General features: G+C 37.2%; 1 protein-coding gene across 3 annotated transcripts; it reads right to left on the reverse strand.

The window, feature by feature from the left end:
- Positions 1 to 631: 631 nt before the first annotated feature.
- Positions 632 to 22519, reverse strand: LOC138102977 (zinc-regulated GTPase metalloprotein activator 1A-like). Of its 3 annotated transcripts, XM_069000831.1 has the most exons (15): positions 22290 to 22511; positions 21076 to 21162; positions 20107 to 20203; positions 18817 to 18908; positions 17687 to 17746; positions 16596 to 16633; positions 13429 to 13475; positions 12582 to 12668; positions 11783 to 11827; positions 9219 to 9275; positions 5794 to 5845; positions 3888 to 3956; positions 3722 to 3787; positions 1821 to 1950; positions 632 to 1153 (listed from the first exon to the last, which is right to left on the reverse strand). In XM_069000831.1, the coding sequence occupies exons 1-15, from the start codon at positions 22399 to 22401 to the stop codon at positions 1080 to 1082; spliced, it is 1113 nt and encodes a 370-aa protein (XP_068856932.1). In that variant the 5' UTR covers positions 22402 to 22511; the 3' UTR covers positions 632 to 1079. The 3 variants fall into 3 exon arrangements, with proteins under 3 accessions (XP_068856932.1, XP_068856933.1, XP_068856934.1); XM_069000832.1 differs by lacking the exon at positions 632 to 1153 and having other exon boundaries at positions 1827 to 1931; positions 22290 to 22519; XM_069000833.1 differs by lacking the exon at positions 632 to 1153 and having other exon boundaries at positions 1880 to 1966; positions 22290 to 22519.
- Positions 22520 to 22947: the final 428 nt, after the last annotated feature.

The raw sequence follows: 22947 nt of genomic DNA on the forward strand, positions 1-22947 counted from the left end.
GGAATGGCCCTCCTTTTTTTTTTTTAATGTTAGGTATGAGACAAGTAACACACTTCTAGTACTGAAAACAGATTTCTACTTACTCAGACACAACACCAAGCATCCCCAGAAAGCACTACAGCTAGAAGTCCATTTTTCAGAACTGCATGTCCTAGAATTTTATTTGTAAACATTTTTAAATCTACATTATCTTCTTGCATTCACTCATTTTGCTTTCACCCAGCTGTAGTCAAAATATCCCTCTAAAGCTAAGAGATGAATGAAGAGTACTGGAGAATATACAGGGCAGGAAGCTCAACTTTAAATTGCAATGAGTAGAGAGACAGAAGCTTCAGACTAGGTTTTCAAAGCAGTGTCACAGAACCCAGTAACAAATCATGCAGGGCAGCCTGAACACAGTGGAAATGTCCCAGTTCCCCAGATCCTGAACTGGCCTAGAAGATCTAAGAGTTCAGCTACATCTTTCAAACTGCTGACTATGTCACCAAACACTGCATTCACAGCTTTTGTGCCTACAGCACATACTCCAAGTGATCTTGCGCCTCTGCTACCTGTGTATTTTTAGTTTCATTATACAACAGGTTTAGGGGTACCTGGGATGGGTGCATACATTCAAAAATCACAAAGCAAGTGGAAAGAGATGGAAGACAGTTTAATAGTAAACACTAAATATTTTGTACTGTGATTACATCACTGGCAATAATCACTATTGCTTCATTCCCAGTGGATGAGAGTTAGCAAGAGAAAGCACTAGGCTTCAAACATGTTTCCCATATCCCCACAGTAACGGTTCATGTAGAACGTAACAGCCTTTTGCCTAGCTGTATTTCTGCAAAGGTACATGATCTTGCTAACATACTTTCAGCCAAATCCAAAATAAGAGAACTTTGATTCTACACCATAAGGGCTAATCTTTAAGCAGTAGGTCAGCTGGAGTTCTTAGGAAGACTTCAGGGTTTAACTGTTGCATAAATTGCAAGAGGATAGAGAAACTACTATAGCCCATGCCATTCAGTCTTTTCTATCATAAAAACCTTGCAGGATGAAAACAGACATTTAATCTTTTTTATAGTTTGATGTCAACTGTTTCCTCGTTCTCCTCTCACAGTGGCTATGAATACTTCTTTGATAGTCTCCTTGTCCAAGTTCCTGCCTGTGAAGAGAAATAAAATATCTAATTGTATTTTACAGAGTAGTATGGAAAACCACATGCAAGTAGCAACCTGCTTCTTCTCAGCTAAGAAAATGTTTATTATACCAATGAGTGAGAACAGCAGTATGAAAATTAAGGCAACAACAGACTTCAACCTGCTCAAGTAAGGGAAAGGAGAAAAACGAGGTTATTTTTGGTCATAAAACACTTTGTACAGCAAATAGAAATAAATAGAAAATAGAAACATAGAACCTCAGCATTGCAAGCTTTTCAGAAACAAAACTGATTTAAAACATTTTAATGGCTATAATAACCTTCCTTGCAGTTACTGAATATTTGATCAAATATTCAAACTATTCCCATCACCCAATTTATAATTACAGATTTAAAAAATAACATTAAATATGCCAACATAATTTATGAAAACTTAGTATTTTATTTTATTTTGGTGGCACTAATAGGGATAGTGTAGACTCCCCTCAGCTGCAATTTTGAACCACAGAAGTTTTGATGGATAACCCTTTGAGTGAGGGTTATGCTGAACATACTCACTGCACTTATTCTAGCCAGGTTAGCCTGATTGCTTTTCACTGGCCAAGTCAGAGGACTGTCTGTGAAAAAAATGAGCTTCTTAAACTCAAGAAGGAGGTGTGTAACTTCCTCTTACCAATTAGGACCAGTCTGTTTGTTCTCTTTTCATCTTCTTTCCAGGCTACAGAAGTCTCTTCTAGGTCATAGAGCTCATGGACACCTTGGACTATCACTTGATGAGATTTGCCTTGAATAGATACCAGTCCCTTATCAGAAAAATAACTGTTAGGGTATATAAATAAAACTTTAAAAATAAAATATATAAGAGGGGAAACAAAACTTTCAAAGTAGTTCAAGCAGGGAATAGTATTTCTGGCAACTATGTACTTGTTAGTCAAAATAAACATACAATATCAATCATCACTTCTACTCATTAACATCTATTTTCACATCTCCTTACTTTGTTAAAGGCTAAGAATTACACTTTACCTTCTGCTCCTTGTTTGGTCAGTACCTAGCCTGCTCAAGCAAAAATTAAATGTCATCATCTACTATGCCTCTTTGAATACATATGTGGAGTTTGACCTAGGAGTCCATGAAAGCCTGCCTGCCAACAAGATGATGTAAAATGAACAAGAATGTCTGATTGCAGATTATTCCAATTAAGCTCTTATGCTCAGCATATATACTTTTCTGAAACAGAATCTCTGAATATTGGAGAAAGAACAAACACTTGTGAAGTAGAACAACTAGCAACAGAATTAGAAGGGATTACTGTCAGAGTGAGTCCATTAACCCACATATCAAAAGCTCTATTAAAATAGTTTTCATTACTTTACAGTACAATGTTCTAAAATATTTCAGTGGAACACATTCTGTAAAGCATGTCTTATAATGCCCTAAAGAAAAAAAGAGTTAAAAATATTTCATTAAAAAAAGTCTCCATTTGACCTATTAGTTGGAATTCTATGACTATTACTGCCAAAAGGGTTATGATTGCAGATAAAATAAAAACATAAAGCAACAAACTTTAAAACCCCTTCTGTAATTAGTTGCTTGGGGTTCATTTGCTTTGGTGTATTTGTCTGTGACTGAAGAACAGCACACATCTTATCACAGGCCTCACATCTCATAAAGTATTAGTTTGATTCTAATGCTCAATACAACAAAAACGTACTTGTGCCTGGCATTACCGCTTTTCAGGTAGCTTCAGATACATCAGCGGCTACTTTCTTCTATTTGTCAGGAAGGGGAAGAAAAGGCTACTCTAATTTTGTTGCTGAAAAAGCAAGAAAACAACTTTCCTTCCAATAAAATTAAAATAATTATGTTGCTCTCAGGAAACAAACCAGAGCTTTACTTTCTTTTATTTCTTACAGCCTGCCAAATGACTGACTGGATTCCCATTTTTTCATTATTTATTTGGCTGCTTGATATAAGGTAAATGAAAATAAATCCTGAATTTTCACCTCTACTCCTCTCAAAACCAGGCAACTGAAACATATATGAAATACCCATGAAGATGAATACTTATGAGCTGCATCTTTAAAACTACAGCCTGAAAATGCTGTAAAATGTTAATTGTAGACCAGAACTACTATTGCAACCCTATGTGATGCCAAATTGAATTTCTGCATATTATGGCAATAATTTTAAGTACACCTAGCAATCTACAGGATCCAATCTATAGTACCTGAACATTAGATATGTGAGATGGATGATATCTTTCAAAGCAATGGAGGTGGAAAATGAAAAGTGATTTAACTGTGTCTTGATTTTTAACCCTGCCACTGATGTTTGGGACTGTACATCTGCCCTCTCCATTCAAAACAAGTAGGATCAATGTTTGCTCCTCTAACTCCTCTTGCTATCTTCTGAGTCATTCATGGAACAACAACTTGCTACTCTCCACTTCATCTGCTCTGCTAGAGTAATCCAGCAGCGCCTTTGATAGGTCTGTAACTGACAGCACACTGCAGTTTTTTAGGTGTAAAGATGAAAAGTACAAAATAAGGAAGCTTGGAATTTCTGACTAACCTTCAGTCTTATGATATCCATGGTGCACCCAGTCTTATCTTTCAGAGCCTTCTCCCATAGAAGATTCTATGAAAAGAAAAGTTGTTTCCATAAACAAAATGGCATGGGATGAGTTTCTATAAAAAGCCACAATATTTTTTTGAGTTGACAGTGATGTATTACTTACCTGAATAAACAGATTTAAGTTTTCTTCTTTTATATTTCCTGGAACTTCAAATGTTACTGTAATTATAGCCTGCAAGTGGGAAGACACACTTATTATTACCACACTGAATAAACATCTTGTTACAGTAATTTCAAAAAGCATTCTTTATAACTTGGCCTCATAAAAAGGCAAGTATATGACAACATCAAATTTTAAAAAAAATCTCTACTTCTGCTCTAATTTGCTAAATTAAGCTCTACTTTTTGTTTCTGTTTGGGTCTGCACTTACAGGGCATACACAATGCTTTGAACAGTTGAATGCCATTAGCTGCTACCATGTAATTCTTTGCTGTAGAGACTATTATGATCAAGCTTTCAAATATGGATAAGAATGCTATTTTCTTGGCATACTGATCTTCATCACAATTCTATAACAAAAAATAATCAACATATATGAAAAGCTGTATATGAACAGACTATGTAGGAACAGATCTAGAAAATAAAATGTCTGAAGTTAAGTTTTGTTCCAAAGCAACCTCCAGCTTACTGCTCAGGATCAATTATTATCAAAAGAAAATATAAAAATAAAACCTGTAGTTTAAAATTAACCATTTTTTAAAAGACAAAATAAGTCTTATTTTTGTAACTGTAACTGCTCAATGGTACAGAAGAACAGAAAGAGATTTACTTCCTGTAATCCTTTCACACAACTACTTTCAGATGACTAGTCTAACTTAAAGAAGATTAAAGCACCAAGCAGCAAATGTTTGTCTAATGACCAAGTAAACTTAGCTAAACAACCAAGACCTAACACTCTGCGCAGCTTCAAAACACAGCAGACAGAAGCTCACTGTGCTCCAAGCATAGTGCCATTTGTTTCTGTTGACCTTCTACACAACGATAATAAGCACACTTTATCATCCAACAAGGACTTGCAGCCTACTGTGAGAAGTGTTCTGCCCTCATTTATACCTCAAATGTCTCAACAAACATCTTAAATATGTGGGTGTTAAGCTAAACAGAGATAGTAAGAATGAATTATCACTGGTGAATGGCTCCAGCTACAAAACTAACAATAATCTCGTTAATAATACAAGGATGCTATAACTCATAACATTCAGGAAGACTTCTACTTAAGTTTTTTATCTACTTTAGTGATCTATTAAGACTCCATAACTGAGCTTATAAAGAATTTTAATTAAACAAAAACTATCAACTTAACATTGTCATTGTAATTATAACTAAGCATGAACTGATTTTATATTTAATCTTTAGTTCCAAAATTAGGTTATATTTTCCTGTTTTCAGCACTAGCAACTTCACAGTTAAAATACGCAGTTCAAGAAGAAAAATACAGGCATTGTATGCATCATATTTTGATTTGAAAATTAAATTTAATCATCAAAACTATCTGAAGGAAAGCACACTTTTCTAAGACTCTTAGAAAAAATAGAAGTTTTTACTTTTTGCAGCCACTCACAGGACTTGTGGCCTATGGGTGAACCCCACCCACCTAGCTGGGATATCCCAAGGAGGACTGTGACCCACAATTCAACCAGAGAGATTTTGTTTTGGACAGAAAACTTACACGACAGACTGCCTACAAATTTAAGACTTTTTTCTGCAAATACTTTAAAAAAAAGCAGTCCTATTTGTTTCACTAATACTCCATGTGAATCAACAAATGACATGACTGACTGAAGCACTTGAAGCTTATAAGCTATTTTTGAAAGTGAGACTCAACGTAGCCATTTAGAATCTATCTACAACAAAGCACATTCCTTTTGTGTAATCTAGGTAACCTTCCAAATACCTTAGAATACGTTACTCCCTTACTGAAACCTTCTGAAATGGTAACAAAATTAGCATGCAATATTGAATGACCCCATTGTTGCAAAAACAGCAAAGCAGCAGTTTTGATAATTACCTTATCTAGATGCGCATGTGTTGTCTTTACATGCTCAAGCTTTTTCTGCAAACTGAAAATAAGTGAAGTTAAATGTCGCATTTGAGTAGGGTGGTCATTACTATGAAATTTAAAAAATTCCAGTATTGCAGAGCAAAACTGAAACATCAAAGATAGACTATATATTCAGAATAAGATTAAACTGTTAATTCAGTTTTAATCTCAAAATAGAAATATTTAATTATATTTGTTTGATATAGTTAATTGTCTGTGTTAGAAAATTAGGGTTTTTAAAACATAATGAGAATTATAGTCCTGATTTGCAGTACCTTCAGCATTAAAAATATTTATACTTCAATGAATACAACACCCTTGGTACTCCTTTGTGCAAAAAAGGGGCAAACTACATCATTAAAGCAAGCAAGAAAAAATAAATCACTAGAATTTATTAAGTTAATAGATGCTGATTGTTTTAAAAAACTTTACAATTACTTGAAAATCAAGAAGAAAGGAATGTACAAAGCTGTTGCTTGTGAGAACAAGATCTGTAACACTAAGTTAAATGCTATATACCAGCTTCCACGTCTCAGCTGTAGAGCTCATTTCTACTGTGCAGTGTGCCTGCTAAGTTAAAAGAGATCCTCTCTACTTGATAAAGGAACTTGGGGACTTCTTTTGTAAACTAATATATAGGGTCTTAAGGCATCTTTTTGGATGACAACATATAATTTTACTGTGGCTTTAGATTTCACATCCACATCTGTCTTGATTAATCAAGATAGCACAAAATTTCTTCAAATACCATCTTCTGTACTATTTCTGTTTTCTCTGTGTCTTATGAATAACATGAAGAAATACTGCAGCACAAGTCACTACGATGACAACTCTCTGCCACTTCAGAAAAGATTGCCCATAAAAATCCCTCCTCCTAATTTGATCACTAAATTTTAAGAAGCCTTTATGGTGGGGAAAAAGGCACTGTCTGCTACAGAAGTAACATTTCACATTCCTACCTCTCCCATCTGCCTTGTTTTCCTGTCTTATTCTCATACTGCCCTTCACAGAATCCAGAATTCTTGATGTGTTTCCTGTGACTTCAGGGTATATACAGACTACAAGGTTCTACCACTCAGTCACACCAATCAGATGTTGTATCTGTCTGCTATGCTGACAGAAATCCTTACTGCAGTATGCTGTTAAAAGAACAAATTTATTAATGTACTGGTGTGTAGTTGTGTTCAAGTGGTGCTGTATGCAAAGAATTTTTGTGCTCTGTCTTGGGGTGACTTTATGTTGTATCCCATATCACTGCCCCATGCCCAGAAATTAATTTTGTGCCTTTCTATGCCTTTAAACTGAGCCTGAAAGGGGGGAGGAAAAACTGAGCAGAACTTTTTCAAAGCAGTTTCGCAGTTTTGTTTTCATGTTTTAAGGACACAGAGATACAGACTTCTCTTGCTTCTAACAGCATCGGCGGAAACGGGAGGAGGCAGCTTGCTTTCCAGCCAGCTTTCAGCCAGTTTTTCAGCTTCTCTGTTCTCCAGAGAGAGACGGAGAGTTGGACCTCTGTTTTTTTCTGGAATTTCGGATTTTTTCCCTTTTTCTGCTGGGCTGTTTCAATATCAGAACACATTGGGAGGACTTTTCACCCAGCACAGAGGGCCTGTGCCTGGGCCAAGCCCCAGCTCTGAGGAGGAGGGAGATCAAAGGGGGGACTCTTAACATTTTCCCAGGTTTTTCTCCACAGCGAGAAATTTTATTATTTAGCATTATTTTCCTTTTCCCGTGTGTTTGTTAAATAAATAGTTTTTATCTCTTTCACTTTCCTTTGAAGAAAAAGTTTCTTTTTTCCCGAACCTGGTGGGGGAAGGGTGGTTTGTGGCCTGCCTTCTCTCAAGAGGATATATTTCTAAATTTGGCCAAATTGGCACATGCTCAGATGATGGCACAGAAACCACCACTAATATTTTATGTAGGACTTTCTGTATCTCTTAAATAAAAATGGGGTAAGCAATTTTGCTGTGCAAAGTTCAAACATAAAACAAAATAAAATAAACTTCATTTAAGTAGTCCACAATCTTCTTGGTACTTCTAGAATTTGTCTTTAAATGCTGACATTTTAGAGTGTTTTCTCTGTTTTAATACCAAATACTGAGAAGCTCTAAAGTAACTGAGTGAGATAGGAGAGAAGACTAGACTGAGGACAGCAATAAAGACTTTTTGTCAGCTCCTTAAGGACTTTCTCAGAAGTGCTGTGGACTGCAGCACTTCCTAGTAAACTTTGCAGACCACCACCTAATACTACAAGTAATCAGATCAAACTGTGACTTGCTGTTATAAAGAACAGTCCTTTTCTGGTTCACATCTTCTTACTGCTTTATCTCTGCTGTGTGGCTCCAGAATGAATCAATTCAGTTAATTGATCCTTAAGAACTCAGAACATGAATTTAGGATCTGGCTTATGAACTACTAATTATCTATTGCCTCTAAAGGATGTATCAGCCTCCCTCCTCCCGTAACTTTCTTTTGGATGCCCAGTTTAGTATTTCCCTGATGCTGCCATTGACAGCAATTTTGAAACAAACATTACAGTATTTCACTGATCAGACAAAAGCCAGTGCCAGCAAAAAAAAAAAAAAGAAAACAGCTATCAGTTCAGAGGCAAATCTCACAAGTACCTATGTTTTCTAATAGAGGTTACTAATTTGCATGTCCTGCAATTTCTCTCTTCTGTGAATGAGAAAGTGGCTCCATTCCATTATCTGAAGTGAAAAGTGTGCAACCAGGAAGAAAAATGAAGCTGATAGTGCCCTCAACTGCATATTCCCCCCTTTCCTTTATGATTGCTCCAGTACTCCTCCCTCTCTTTGCTGAGCTTCAGCACACACAATGAACAAAAAGACCTTTTCCCCTTCCTTCCCATTTTACTTCTGCACCCATCTAGGATGCTGAAGCATGCATTTGGCATCAAAAAACCCCAGGAATGAGAAACACAGCAATCAGAATTTGTAGAGCCTCTGTTTGCTGCGGAGCCTCAGTCCTTCACTCCCTTCTGTGAAATCTAAGGAGGCCTCCAATCCATCATTATACAAAGAAGAAAAATTTTTAAATGCTTTAAAAGAACCAGAGAAGTATACAAATCTACTCCAATACTGATATTAAACAAAAACTTGCGTTTTGGGGAAAAAAGCCAACCAACCACACACACTCTGGCTCATTTAACTTTGTAAGATCAAAAAGGGTTTTGCAGGCATTTGAAGAGGAAAAGAATTCCAACTGGTAATACCACTTACAAAGCAATAATGTGACTATCCTGGTCTAGACACGACAGACTGAACTAGAATTTCTAACAGAAACTCAAACACAAATTTAAGCCAGGATTTGTGCGTGTCTGTTTCACATACAGATATTTTTTCTAATAGAAGACAGCATAATTATCACCATACCTTACTCCAGATAAACTGTCGAAAGCGTGTAGGTCCAAGACATTAGAGAGATCAACTCTAAACAGAGGGGAAAAAAGAAAGCTTTGTATTTTTGGTGTATTTAAATATCATGTTTTAAAGATGTTCACTGAAGCTTATGTTTCTTTTCCTGTCTATCACACTAATGCCATTAATACTTATCCTTATTTTTGGATATCAGTGGTTGGTACTGTCTTCTACAAGGAAATGCTGTGTTTATTTCCACAGTAATACATAAGAACAGAAAAAAGTTTTTTTAAAAATACAGTAAAATACAAGGTATTTCCAAAAAATATGATAAAATCCCTTATACTGGATGCCTGAATAATAAATGATTTTCCCTAAATGGGAAAAGGAACCTTGAGCCTCTCAAGACAGACACAAACCCCTGGAATATATGTAGCTTATACTGACTCACTGTTAGCAAACGAAACTGAAGTAACTTTATGAAGCAAGCACAACTACGAGGAATTTAAACTCTATCATTTGAAAAGTGTTACACAGAATAGGCAGTACTGATAATACCTGCTCACAAGAATGGCTACCTGTAGGTAGCCAAACTTGCATAAGAAATTTCTCTTTACAAAGCAATACAGACTATAGATTTCAATGCTAATAGCAACTGATAGCTTTTCAGATGCAGTTAATGACCTGACTAAATAAAAAGAACATGAGAGGTTAAAAAAAAAACAAAAAAACACCTCTGGAATACAACCAGAATTATTAAACTTTTACATTCAACAGTAGTTGTACCAAGCAGTTTCTAAGATGAAAGATTTATAATGTAATATACAAACAATTCCTGTGTGAAATTCATGACCACCTCAGTGCCAGTTGTTCTCAGCAGTGTTCTACAAAATCACACAGAAACCCTCCCTTTTAAGTGTGGGTTTTTGCGGGACAACCCCCCCTTAAAAAGAGTATGTCATAAATAAAATTCTAATAAATTAATTTTGTGCTTATTTCACTTTTGGAATGTTTAAAAATGGAAGAGAGCCTATGTGCCTTTTGCAAAAGAATATTTACAAGTAACTAAGAATCGTCATCGAGGACTGAATCTGAAGTTCAAGTTATCTCATACCCAAAACATAGTTCTAGCTGGCATCAGACACCATAGAGTATTGTGAAGAGATCACATATTGGATCTCCCACTAAAGGACGTTTAAAACACAAAGCATGTAGTTTAATATCTTCTTCAAAATTAGTCCTGTCTGATGACCCAACAGCAGCAAGTGTTTTTCTTTACTATTTCCAACTACATTTGACAATAACTTTAAAAAGCCAAGTATACTCCATTAAGGTTATGACTATTATCTTCCCTTTAAATTTGCTTAAATCAAACCCCTGTATTTTAGGAACATTTACCACAAGAATCCACTAATTGACATAAAAGTGCACAAATCAGTCCTAGCAGTCTGGAAGATACACTGCTCTCCTAATGCACCTGGGAATACAATATCCACTTAAGCCCTTACTTAAAAAGAAATCTGAGTCAGAATTTCAATTAAAAATAACAAAAACAGTGCAATGATTTTTCTCATTCTTAAAACTTCCTTCCCCTGCTTTCAAAGTCATTTTGTAGTAACAACTTATTTGCAGCAGCCATCATGAGAATAATATTTAAGGTGACACAATAAAAGGAAAGCACTGTAGTGCACATGACCAATTACTGGCTCAAAACCAACCTGGCCTTGCAAGCTGCTCTTCATTTACAAGATTGGTTGTGGCCAAGAGTGTCCTGAGGTGCATTAGCAAGAGCACTGCCAGCAGTTCATGGAAGGTGATCCTGCCCCTCTAGTCAGCTCTAGTGAGGCTGTGCCCAGTTCTGGATTCCTCAGTATAGGCGAGATATGGAACTCATGGAGGGAGTCCAGGGGAGGGCAACAGAGATGATTAAGGGACTGGAGCACCTCACTAGTAAGGAAAGGCTGAGGGAGCTGGGCCTGTTAAGACTCAAGAGAGATGACTGAGAAGGAACCACCTCAGTGTATACAGGTGTCTGAAGGGACAGTGTCAGAGGATGGAGCCAGGCTCTGCTCAGCCGAGCCGGGCAGCAGGACAAGAGGCAATGGGCAGAAACTGACACACAGGAAATTCCACCTGAACATGAGCAAGAACTTCTTTACTGTGTGGGTGACCAGGCACTGGAACAGATTCACCAGAGAGTCAATCTCTGGAGTCTCCCTCATCAGGGATATTCTAGAACCATCTGGACACAATCCTGTGCCATGTGGTCTAGGATGACCCTGCTTGGCAAGAAGGCTGGACCAGATGACCTACTGTGCTCTCATCCAACCTTGACTCATTCTGGGTCAAGGTCTGTGATATGAACACTAACAAAGGAAAATATAAAGTAAAAAAACATTTTTACTTCCTCAAAAAAAAAATTCCAGATGCTTATAAACAAAATAAATAATAAAATAAATTTTGCATTAAATATTTCAAATTCAATAGTTTTCCTTTAATCAAGTTCATCTAAAAGAACACTTTAAAACTGTCACAAAAGAAGCAGGATCTAGTACCTAGTAATAGTGGCCATTTAATACCTTGATCTTTGTGTCTCTAGAATTTTAACAAGTCCATTTATTGACCTAAAATAAAACAGAAAAATTTTTAGATGAAAATACAACCGTGATATATTGTTTGAATACATTAAACACGAACAGCATCATGTGAAATAGCCCAACTCTGTTACCAACTTCTATATCCATCAGATATTTGGGTTGAGAAATTTGGTTTCCACCACAGCTTCATGAGTTCTGACAGGATATCACCAGTGAGAACATAATTTTCCTATCCAAAGCTCTTACCAATACACTCTGCTGCATCTAAGAATTTTTATTTTCATATAATTTTCAACTAATACAGTTGTAAAGTATTTAAAAATTTTTGTGTTTAATTTGGTTTATCATAGGTCATCACTAATCTGATTAAGACCAGTGGTTCTTCTGCTCTCATGACAATTGTTTGGGACTTCTTCCATATATCTCTGCATTTGCTACTGGACTCATATTTACCAGTAGATTTTTTTCCACTTCTGCTAATTCTGAAAAATGGCAACAGCTGCTCAGAAATGGAAAAACACGAACACTTAAGACAAAGGCCTGTACTTAGTACATAACATCAAATCTTACCTAGATAGGCAAAATACGAAGGTTGTGTAAGCACACAGAAGTACTGGAACACCTTTAGAAAGAGGCAGTCTCTTTTCCCTTATAAGCGTATCAATTTGTCTCAAACTAATAATGAAATTCAATTTCTATTCTAAGAGCAGGGAAGAAGTAACTATGTTTAAATTAATTTTTGAGGCAGTACAGTGTTACAGTTATGCCAGAAGTTTCATACCTCACAGATGTTCTGACTTTATTCAATTCTTCCTCTGAAACCAAATCTGTTTTATTGATGATTACAAGATCAGCTAATGCAACCTGCCTATGTATGCAGAAAAAAAAGAGAAAAAGACAACATGAACAAATACTTTATCTGAAAGGCAGAAACATCATCTCTCCTACAGCCCCAAAAGATAGTATCAACCTTGTTAGTACAGAGGGGCAAGCATTAATCAAAACTAGAACATCATGGAAAATGATTAAAGTACTACTGGCTTCTCCTCAATGTGTTCTTCTGTGCCCTAAGAGACCAAATCAAGGCTTGCTAGATTCTTTTGTTTCAGGGTTGGTTTTTTTTGATTGTTTGGTTGGTTGGTGGGGTTTTTTATGTCATCTAAATCAAAGTGCTTAGCGATTTAACAACTTCACAAATTCCTATTTGTCTTGCATGTAGTCCTTGGAATGCAATATTTGAAGTCTCTTTGCTTTATGAAGACTTCAATTGTTACAACTATCCTTAATTATTGTGGCAACAAATCTAGTAAAAAGTATTCCTCTATCTCTAGTTCTACTTCAAGCATGACAGATCCCAACATGAAACTTTTAATTCCCCCAACACAGGTGCTTCCCATTCATTTAAATAAAATCCCACCACTATTAAAATAGAAGAGTCAGATCTTGGCAGAGAGATCAAATGGAGCATGAAGTTACTTTTCTGTATTTTACCTCATTACACCAATCTACCTTGGTTTAGGCAAAGCAGGAGAAAAAAGCTCTATAAAAGAAAAAGAATCCATCTCCAATGAATTTCTACACAGTGCAATTCCTAACTGTGATATATAAATTAATTTCTACATCCATACCGAGATGCTTCATTGATAAGGCCTTCTGGTTTCTCCTCTGTCAAGTGCTAAACAAAAATTAAAATAATTAATCAAATTCAAATTAAATTTAAATTCATTTGCAATTAAAGAAAGTCAAACCCAATTCAGCTGAGGTCTGTTTTTCAACAAAGTATTGAGGAAGATGGCATTTAGAATCTTTCTGTTAAATTATGGTGAAGAAGTACATTTATACATTCACCATTACAGAGATTTGTAACTACCTTAACGCAAACTCTTCTAATTAATTTTATTATTAGAATACTAAAGAGTTGGAAAACTTTATAGTATTTATTTTAATTACTTTTCAGCTTTACAATGAAGTAAAAAAGTCACCATGACATACAGTAACAATGAAAAAATATATCTGGAAGAAAATGAAGGTTCAGTAATTTTACAAATGAATTTGAACTCAACCATGTTAAAACCCAGGCTAGGCTTACAATACAGCATTTCATATATGTAACTTCACACTCTTCTTCTCTGAAGGACTGTACAAGACAAACTGTACTTTGATAGTAAAAACTGGTAACTTTTTCCAGGTTTGTATGAATAAACCACTGCTCTTTGGCAGATCAGAAGCTGCAGCAGTCTCAGTATCATCTCCACTTGTCTGCCCAAGCTAATGTCTTCACAGAAGAATTAGTAAAAGGGAAAAAATACCTGTATCTCAAGCAGCAACATAAAGTTTAGCAACACAAAGCCTTATTTAATTCAGGCACAGCAACAGATGACACTGAAGCAGCAAAGGTCTAGCTACAAGTTATTTTCTGCCCACTCTGCCATGAAGGCAGTAATCTGAAGGAGATGAACATCACAGGCATCTGGAGGAAGTAAAACTTCAAACTGGTGCTGTAATACTAGTAAGAACTTGCCACTTATGCTTACATCTCTGGGAAGATTAGAGTCCTGTGCATTCCTTCATCAGCTCTAAACACATCAGGAGTATTACTTAAAATTTGGGTTTCAAGTTACAGAAATATCAAATTAAAAGTGGAAGCAATTGTCACGGGAAATATATAGATTTTAAAAAGCCTAGAAAACTTTTTTTTCCTTACTGGAATTATCAGGCATCTAACAGTATTTTACTTGAAAAACAAAAATAGGTTATTGCATATAGTGAGTCTCTCATGTTTAAAACAAACAAAATTATTTCCTGATTGTACACAACCTAAGTGGAGCATAACAACAAGATGACTGCCAGGAACCTCTCTCCTCTGACCTTTTCTTTGTAATCCTCTGTGTATTGATTCCATTCAATTAATGTTAAGGCTTGTTGCCCTGAAGAGAACAAATGTCAGTAGTACAGATGTCAAGTCCTAGAAGCTGAGGACTGCAACTTCACCTGTGCAATTGTTTGCCCTCGATTTAAAAACTTAGTATTTCAGACTGCTCTGTGACAAAACCATTAGAGTGATAACCCATGGTATTAATTACCACTTCAGTTTCAATTTAGCTGACTGGTCAAGGGGATGTTTGTCAGCTTTTCTTGTGATGGGTTAGTTCTTTGAAGCATGACATACTTAAATTGCTGCCTATTATCTCAATGTCATTACCAGTACGGCTTTCAAAATTTGAATAACAAGCAGCTGTTGAGGTCAAGCTTTGCGACCAGAGGAACTGAACAAGTTAGCAAGTCCTTTCATACAAAGCAAAAGTTGTTTACTTAGTACACAACTGAGAAAGTCTGAAGTTCCTACTATTCTGAGTAGAAGTCAGTGTTTTACAGGTTTACTGATTAGATAATGTTTGTTTTCATCGAGCTGTCAAGGGTAACAGTAGATAGAAAATGTGAATGTTTCAAAGCATTTTTGAGTTGTTTCTGTTATACTACTTGAAAGTTTAAATATTTAAAAAACTAATTTTCAAACAGTAATAATTTAGTGCTGCTGTGAGGAACACAATTATATTTGACTTAAAGACAATAATTCAGCACTGCATAAAGAAAAAGATAAACAGAACAACATTTTTGCAAGCAATAAAACACATCTGAATGAGTAAGAGGGAACCCATCTGAAAAGGGGTTGACCAAAAACATGGTATGATTTCTTGTGCTAGTTGAGCTGATTTAGAAGATGGCTCCTGCTTAAAAGGGCCAGTCAACCCTCCCCCTCACTCTTCTACCAACTTCCCCACAAACATCCTTGCAGAACACAGTGAATGTAACTTGCCAAACTGGCTCACTATGAGGTTAGCGTTGTTCTGTCCCAGTGCAACACAAATTGATGAGAAGACAGGACTGCTACCCTTTTGGTAACACAGCTATGAGATCAGCACAAATGAAAGGAGAAACTCAAGTAACCCAAACAAAAAAACAGGAAGAATCACTCTCTTATTTTTAAACCATTATTCTTTAGTTCTCTGAGCCATTTGCAGCCATTGTAAATGCAGAAATATTAAAAACACTTCCACAGCATGTAATTTTTATATGATGAAGGCATTTTTTCTTATGGTCACTTTTTTTTGAATCCTGCAAAATCAATACCCAATCAAAGCAGTAACCTTCTAAGTTACTAAGTTGTAAATAATTATATTTACACCAACCTATTAAAAAAAAAAACTAACTGAAGTATTTGATTTAATCAATATTTTTGCTGACCCAAGCTCACTGTTCTGTATGTCTGTTCTTACATTATACTTTATATACAGATTACTCTAATACCTGCTGGTTTTGTCTGCTTCCATATTAACATTTTTACGTGAAGCAGTACCAGGACACCTGTGCTCTCATTCCTCCCCACCACAGCTGCCATTACATTGGCACCCTTCCCAGTCTGAGCCCTAACTCAATTGTTACTACACTGTTCTTAGTCCTCTCCTTTCAAGTAACACAGACCAGTGACCAATTTCTCCAAATGCCTGTTTGGAATAAAAGCAAGATTCCTGAGTGAAGTGATAGAACTAGAAGGAACCAAGTACTTAGCAAGCTGACAACTCTTGTCAGACATGTTGCTGTGTCTGTAAGAATCTGAATTCCTGCAAATATCAGTACTCCTTGTTCCCACTCAAAACATAGTAATGACGAAATACATCCTCATTCAATGTAAGAATTATAGCTAATGTAAAAATTAATTAATCCACATGAACATTATTGCAATAGCTGTTCTAATGCTGCAGTTTTAAACCATGTAACAAATCCAGTAACTTACGTTCAATCCATGCTTTGCATCAACAACAGACACAATACCTAAAACAAAATATTAAAGTGAACAGAAATGTGCTGAAAGCAGCTGGCAGTTCAATAACTTGCAAACCTCCTGTACAAAGGTAACAATATCAGCATATATACAACTAGTTATAATAAACTGAAAGCATTGGAAGTATCTGCACATTTGTTACCTGCATATTCTTTTATTCATTATCATATCTGTGGTAGTTAAATGTCTACAGAACCAGGTGAGATAAATTAGAAGGTAGATGCCTCATCTTCCACAACAGCAAATTAGCTGAGGTATGCTTTTACAGAATATTGAAACAAATTAAGGGACTAACTGATGTATGCAATTGTTCTTATTGTAAATGACCAGGAATTTGCAAGTCTCTGGAAGAAACTTAGGAAGCTCTTTCTTATTGAACTTAATGTTTCCTTCCTTGGCTAGATGGGTATTTCACAGACGGACCAAAATGTTAGTAGGGCATTTTTTTTAAGCCACAGTTACTTTTTTCCTATATTAAAAAATTGTTCTTTGTATCATATCTTTATATGCTCATCTGCGTATAATGATGATTTTTCACTACTCTCAGGTTTTTATTGGAACACAGCAAATATTAGAGCCAACAAGTACAATAGGCAAAAGGCAGAAGCATTCAGGTGTCGTAAGTTACAAGTTCAGAAAAATAAGAAACCCTTTAGGAAACACTGCAATGCAGGAGAAGGGGGGAGGAAGGCAGAAAGAGAAAAGAACTGTGCTGTAATATTACTTCTAAATAAGGTTCTGTAACATCTAGCTAATGAGAATTGCCCCCCCCCTTACAACACAATCAAGATCTGTCCATATCTGATCCCTCAGAAAAACATTACCAACTTTTGTTGGATTTAGCAAGATGAAACATCCCACCAAGTAGATAAAAAAGCATCAGAATAAGCAAGGATACCTCTGTGACCAAATATGGCAATGTGAAAACCAAGTTCATGCACTTCGAACATTTTCTGAAACCTTGCCTCAAACACCAAGAATACATTACTCTAAATCCAGATATGAAATGCCAATACACAGGAAAACAAGCTTGCATTTCTTACCATCAAGATAGATGTCACTTCCCAGCTCAGAATCAACCCAGAACATGGAGGCCACAGCTCCTAAGAAGTGCAGTATATATACAGTTGCAAAACTGAGATTTTTCCAATAAACTACCAACATTCAGGTATTTCATAGAAAAAACTGTATTTGTAGTGCTAATAAGATCAGTAATTAAAGTCATTCTAACAGCTACCACTGTCCACCTGAAGTGATCAGATGCAGTCTTTCTAACACCACTCTGTATCAAACCCAAATACCTTTTTGTCAGTTGTTCACAGTGCTTACTCATGCAAGATACAGCAAGGGTCACAACATGAAATCGTTTTCTGTTATCTATTGACTTTTCTTCCAAAAAGCTTAATAGTTTTCCAATTCGACTCAAGCAGAATTTGTGTGTAACAGAGGCCAAATCAATGTCCTGTCTTTTGAAGAAAATTACTTTATAATGACAACTATTTAGCTTTGAGCTGGGAAGCACCAGTCTCCTGAAGGGGAAACAATTGAATTTCTGATGAGAATTTCCCTCCCTCTCCATCTACAACACACTTTTAATGCAGATGGTTTAGAGAAAATTGTTTTAGATAGTTATTCCTAACATGAGCTCAAGTTTAAATACCTTTTTATAATAAGTATTACTAAAGAGCACAGAAGGATTTTGTAAAATCTATTATTGCTCTTTAAGAAGAATGTATTAGTCTGTTTCACAATGTATTTTAGCACTTCACAAAATATAAAGCCTATCACAACCAGTGTATCATACATCAGATGCTAACAATTTAGACTTTAAATGGAGGAATGTAGAACATCAAAAGTTTACTGAAAACTACTAGTTTCAGAGTATCCTTCTCTTTGCTAAGCCTAGTGTCTTCTCTTGATAGAAATGTATTTTAGCTGGATTTCTGCTAAGCTTTAGATTCAATTCAGAGCAAGATCAACCAAACAATCCATCCACAGCTTCATATTTGCACCTTAACCAATTCATTGGAGTCTATTCAACAATCAAAGCATAGGTGCCTGACAACTCACCACTTTATATTAGAACTGTCAAAGTGAACTAACTGGTGAGCAAATAAGCACTTCGTAAAAACAGAGTGATTATCATGGTTATGAAAATTGTAATGTGAACTACCTGGATCTGCCAAACCAGTTGTTTCTAACAATATATAGTCAAATTTTCCTCTCCTTTGCATCAGGTTCTCAATTGCTTTCACACCATTGTCCCTGTAAGAAGAAACAATTAAACCTGAGAACAGAGAAAACATGCTAAAGCATATATTTAAATGTATCTTCTGATGCAGAACACAGTGTCAGTATCATCAAAGCAATAGCTCTGAGTCAGGACAGTCACAGATTTACAGTCTACAATGAAAATTCGGTTATCATGTTGCTGGTCTAATATTAGGCAAATTTTAGTTCACCGTTTCATTTTAGTCTGGAAATAGTTATTTGCCTAATCCCACCAGGTGAATTAAACAAAGATTTGTTTTCAAACACTGAACTGTAAAGGACAGTAGGGCTGTGTAGATATGTAACTATTTGGTTTGGCAGCTGAAATTACAGAAAGAAGGGGTGAGGTAGAAGTGAAGCATGTTGCCCTGCCTTTCTACCTCACCTACAACAAGATCAACATGTGCCATTTACTTAAATTAGAGCTGATGACAGCCTGAAGCAGGTGTATAGCATTTATATAAGAAACCAATGTATGTAAAACATAGCAGCAAGACAGCATTCCTTGCACCCCAGAACAACAGAATGCAATAGGATCTTCTGTTTTCCACTTACTACCTATTACTATTTAAGGCATAAGACCAGTTCTCCCAAATTTTCAGGACACACAGGCCATGACCTTTATTTACAAACTTTGCACAAACAATCCAGCATTCAAACAAACAGGGTAAAAAACATGTCAAAGAAACAAATAATCTCTTGCTTTTTAACATGACCATCAGTTTACAGTTTTGGATATTGTTTCATTAGGTCACAAAAGGTTTTCCATTTTCCCTCTCTGATGTATACAATATTGAAGTAGTAACGAATGTACAAAGAAAGCAGCAGAGTAAGTATTTAATGAGGAAATTGGGAAACCTGAGTCCTAGTTCCAGCCTACCTGAATCTTCAGCTCTGTACACGGAAGCATATAATACTAACAAAAGAGGGACAGCTCCCTCCTCTACAATACCCCAGCGGTGTGTAAGTTGGTATTTAGATTACTCTTCTGAAAGACACCAAGTCCAAATCCCGTAAGGCAGCAATAGGAAATAAATTTCTACCTCCTAAATTCTAATCCTGGTTTCATCTGACAAAAGAAGTCTCAATCAATTCTACCATCAGTTTCAGGAATCAAATCCTGGATGTCTTCTCCCTTCCTCAATTCCCCACAATATCCACTGTAAGAACTTGTACAATAGTCCTTCCTTACTTTACTGAACAGCACAAGCAGCCATTTCTGAGCTCCAGCCATTCTTCATAGAGCTCTCCCCCTTGACTGATTGCCAGAGATTTCTCCAAAGCACTTCCTGAAAATACAAATAGTGCTATATTTTTAATCCATAATCTTGCATGACAATGCCTGTAAGACAGAGATACATGGATTATGCTCTTTTCTCCTGAGACCATGTTTCTGACATGTTCTTAAGAAATTTGTACTTTACATTTAATGAGAAATTTAAAAGCCAAGACAGAGCTCATTCTACAAAGATCAAACCCCACAGGATGATGGTACATCACAAGTGCCACAAACTTTGTCTAAAAGAAAGGGATGGCAGCCTGTGCCTCCATATCAAATAAAGGCACTGTCTGTATATTTCATTTTCATTTTCTCCATGACCAGAAAAGTGACATACATCTTTGTTGATGAAAACAAACACACAAAAAGCCCCCCACAAACACAGTGCAAACTGTAAGCAATGTAAGTTTCTGACTGTGGTACAGATATGAAATTACAGCTAGAGCAATAAAAAATCCTGAAAGCAAAGAGTTCGAAGAACCATGGTCATCAAGCACACATCTCCCCATTTTCTTGGTCTAGGGTAATTTGTCATCTGTAAATGGCTGAGGGGAAAGGAAATAAAGGAAAATATTATCTACCAGCACATTATTTTCATTTCCATTTGCTTGAAATGAGTAGGACAAATTGAAGTATAGCACTTCCAACAGGGTGATATATTCATTTACTTCACTCTGACGGCCTAAATTTATGTGCAAAACAGATTAATGCATATCACTATTTTATGAAAACCATCAAAAGGTCTTTCTGCCCTTCTGAAGACTCCAAGGTATGTCAATAATTTCAGTAATGGATTTAAAGTGACAATAGTGTTGGTTTCCAGCAGTTTTAGGTACTTGTCATTTTGTGGCAAAAAAGAAAGGTTTCTGCATACTTACATACCTTCTCCGAATTCATTCAGAATAACTGCTATTCTTTTATTATGCTGTTCTGTCAGTATGTAATTTAGAAGAGTTGTTTTTCCAGCTCCTAGAACACAGACCATATTTCTATTAAAATAATATTAAAAAAACCACTTAAATTTTCAAATAAAAACAAAATTTTCAAACAAAAACAAATAATAACAAAATATGCATGCACATGCATACTTCAAGCAAATCTCTTCTAAATATCAGTTTTCATTCTAATGATGTAGAAATTAATTTGTAGAGACATTTAACCCCATGGAACTATCAGGACATTAAATGTCAATCTTTAATGACTCACAGTTTTTCCATTCATTAAGTGTCAGTACTTGATAAACTTAAAAGTTCCTTACTAGCTGGGCAGTCTTTTCCTAGAAAACTGACTTGCATGCTTCTCTTAACAAAAGGCACACTTAATCTTCTCCCTCTCACTGCCCTTTCTGACCAGTTCTGTCCCCAGTAGCCACGGAGGTGCTATTAACTGCCTTTAAACGGGGCATTGTTAATAAAGGTGTTCACAATCTCTGCGATACTACCTTAGGAGCAGTTTCATCCCATGCACAAGATCACAGAATTGTCAAGGGTGGAAGGGATCTCTGGAAATCATCTAGTCCAAACCAGGTGATCACTACAACTAGAGAACCTTCCTTACTTATCCTTCATTGTTTTTTTTTTTTCTGAAACAGTGTGATGCAGCACGAAGTTACAACTTTCAGAACAGTGACGGGGATCCTAAATTTAACCAGCTCCTTACTGTCCATAACTGTGTGTAGAACACAGTAACTATACTGGTCGAGAGGTACGGGAAAGGCGCCGAACCTCACGTTTTTCAGACTGCAATGCAGTCTGCATTTAACTGAGCCAAATATGTTGCACTATTCCGACATTAAGTGGCCAAAAGCCATTTGTCAATCGTGACCTGAACGAAGCGGCCCCTGAAAACAGAGAGATAAAAGCAGAAACGGGAGCTTACGCGGCTGCTCAGAGTGGTCCTGCAAATCCCCCTGGACCAGCCGGAGGACCCCGCGCTGCTCAGCCGGCCCCCGGGGCGGAGGCCGCCATCGGCCCCCCTGCTCTGCCCGGCGCCGAGCGGGCCGCCCCTGCAGCCCTGGCCCCGCGGCAGCCCGCCCGCTGGCCCGGGCCTTCCCTGTCTGCACGCAGTCCCTGCCGCGCGCCCCTCCCGCTCCTCACCTAAGTACCCCGTGATGATCGTCACGGGGATCTTCCGGCCGGAGCTGGCATCGGTCTCCTCCGCGCTGTCGGCGCCTATCGGGATCAGGTCGGGGCAGTCTTCGTCCTCCATAAGAGCGCGGACAGCCCCGACCCCGGCACGGGCGCCCACCTGACGTGTGACGACACGCCTGACGTCGCTCGGGTGGTGTCGCTCGAGTGGCGTCACCGGGGCGACGTCACGCGCCACCACGCCTGGCCCAAACGGCGCCTCCCCCGCTCGGGGTTCTGCGCAGGCGCAGCACGGGGGGGCGGGCCGCGGCGGTGTCAATAAAGGAAATTTTGGTTTACGGCGGCCCTGGGTGATTGGAGGAGACTGTCGTGGTCGTGGGGTCTAACCTCTCTGCTCAAGCATCCCAGAACACACGGCACAGGATTGTGTCAGATGGTTCTTGAACATCCCCAGTGAGGGAGATTCCACAGCCTCTCGGGTCAATCTGTTCCAGTGCTCAGTCACCTGCACAGTAAAAAAGTTCTTCCTTATGTTCCGGTGGAACTTCCTAGGTTTCAGTGCTTTGTCTCTTGTCCTGTTGCCTGGCACTACTGAGAGGAGCCTGGCTCCACCCTCTTGACACCTTCCCTTCAGACACCAATAAGACATTGATGAGGTCCGCTCTTC

The sequence above is a fragment of the Aphelocoma coerulescens genome (assembly GCF_041296385.1).
Source record: "Aphelocoma coerulescens isolate FSJ_1873_10779 chromosome Z unlocalized genomic scaffold, UR_Acoe_1.0 ChrZ, whole genome shotgun sequence".
Classification (NCBI taxonomy): Eukaryota; Metazoa; Chordata; class Aves; order Passeriformes; family Corvidae; genus Aphelocoma; species Aphelocoma coerulescens.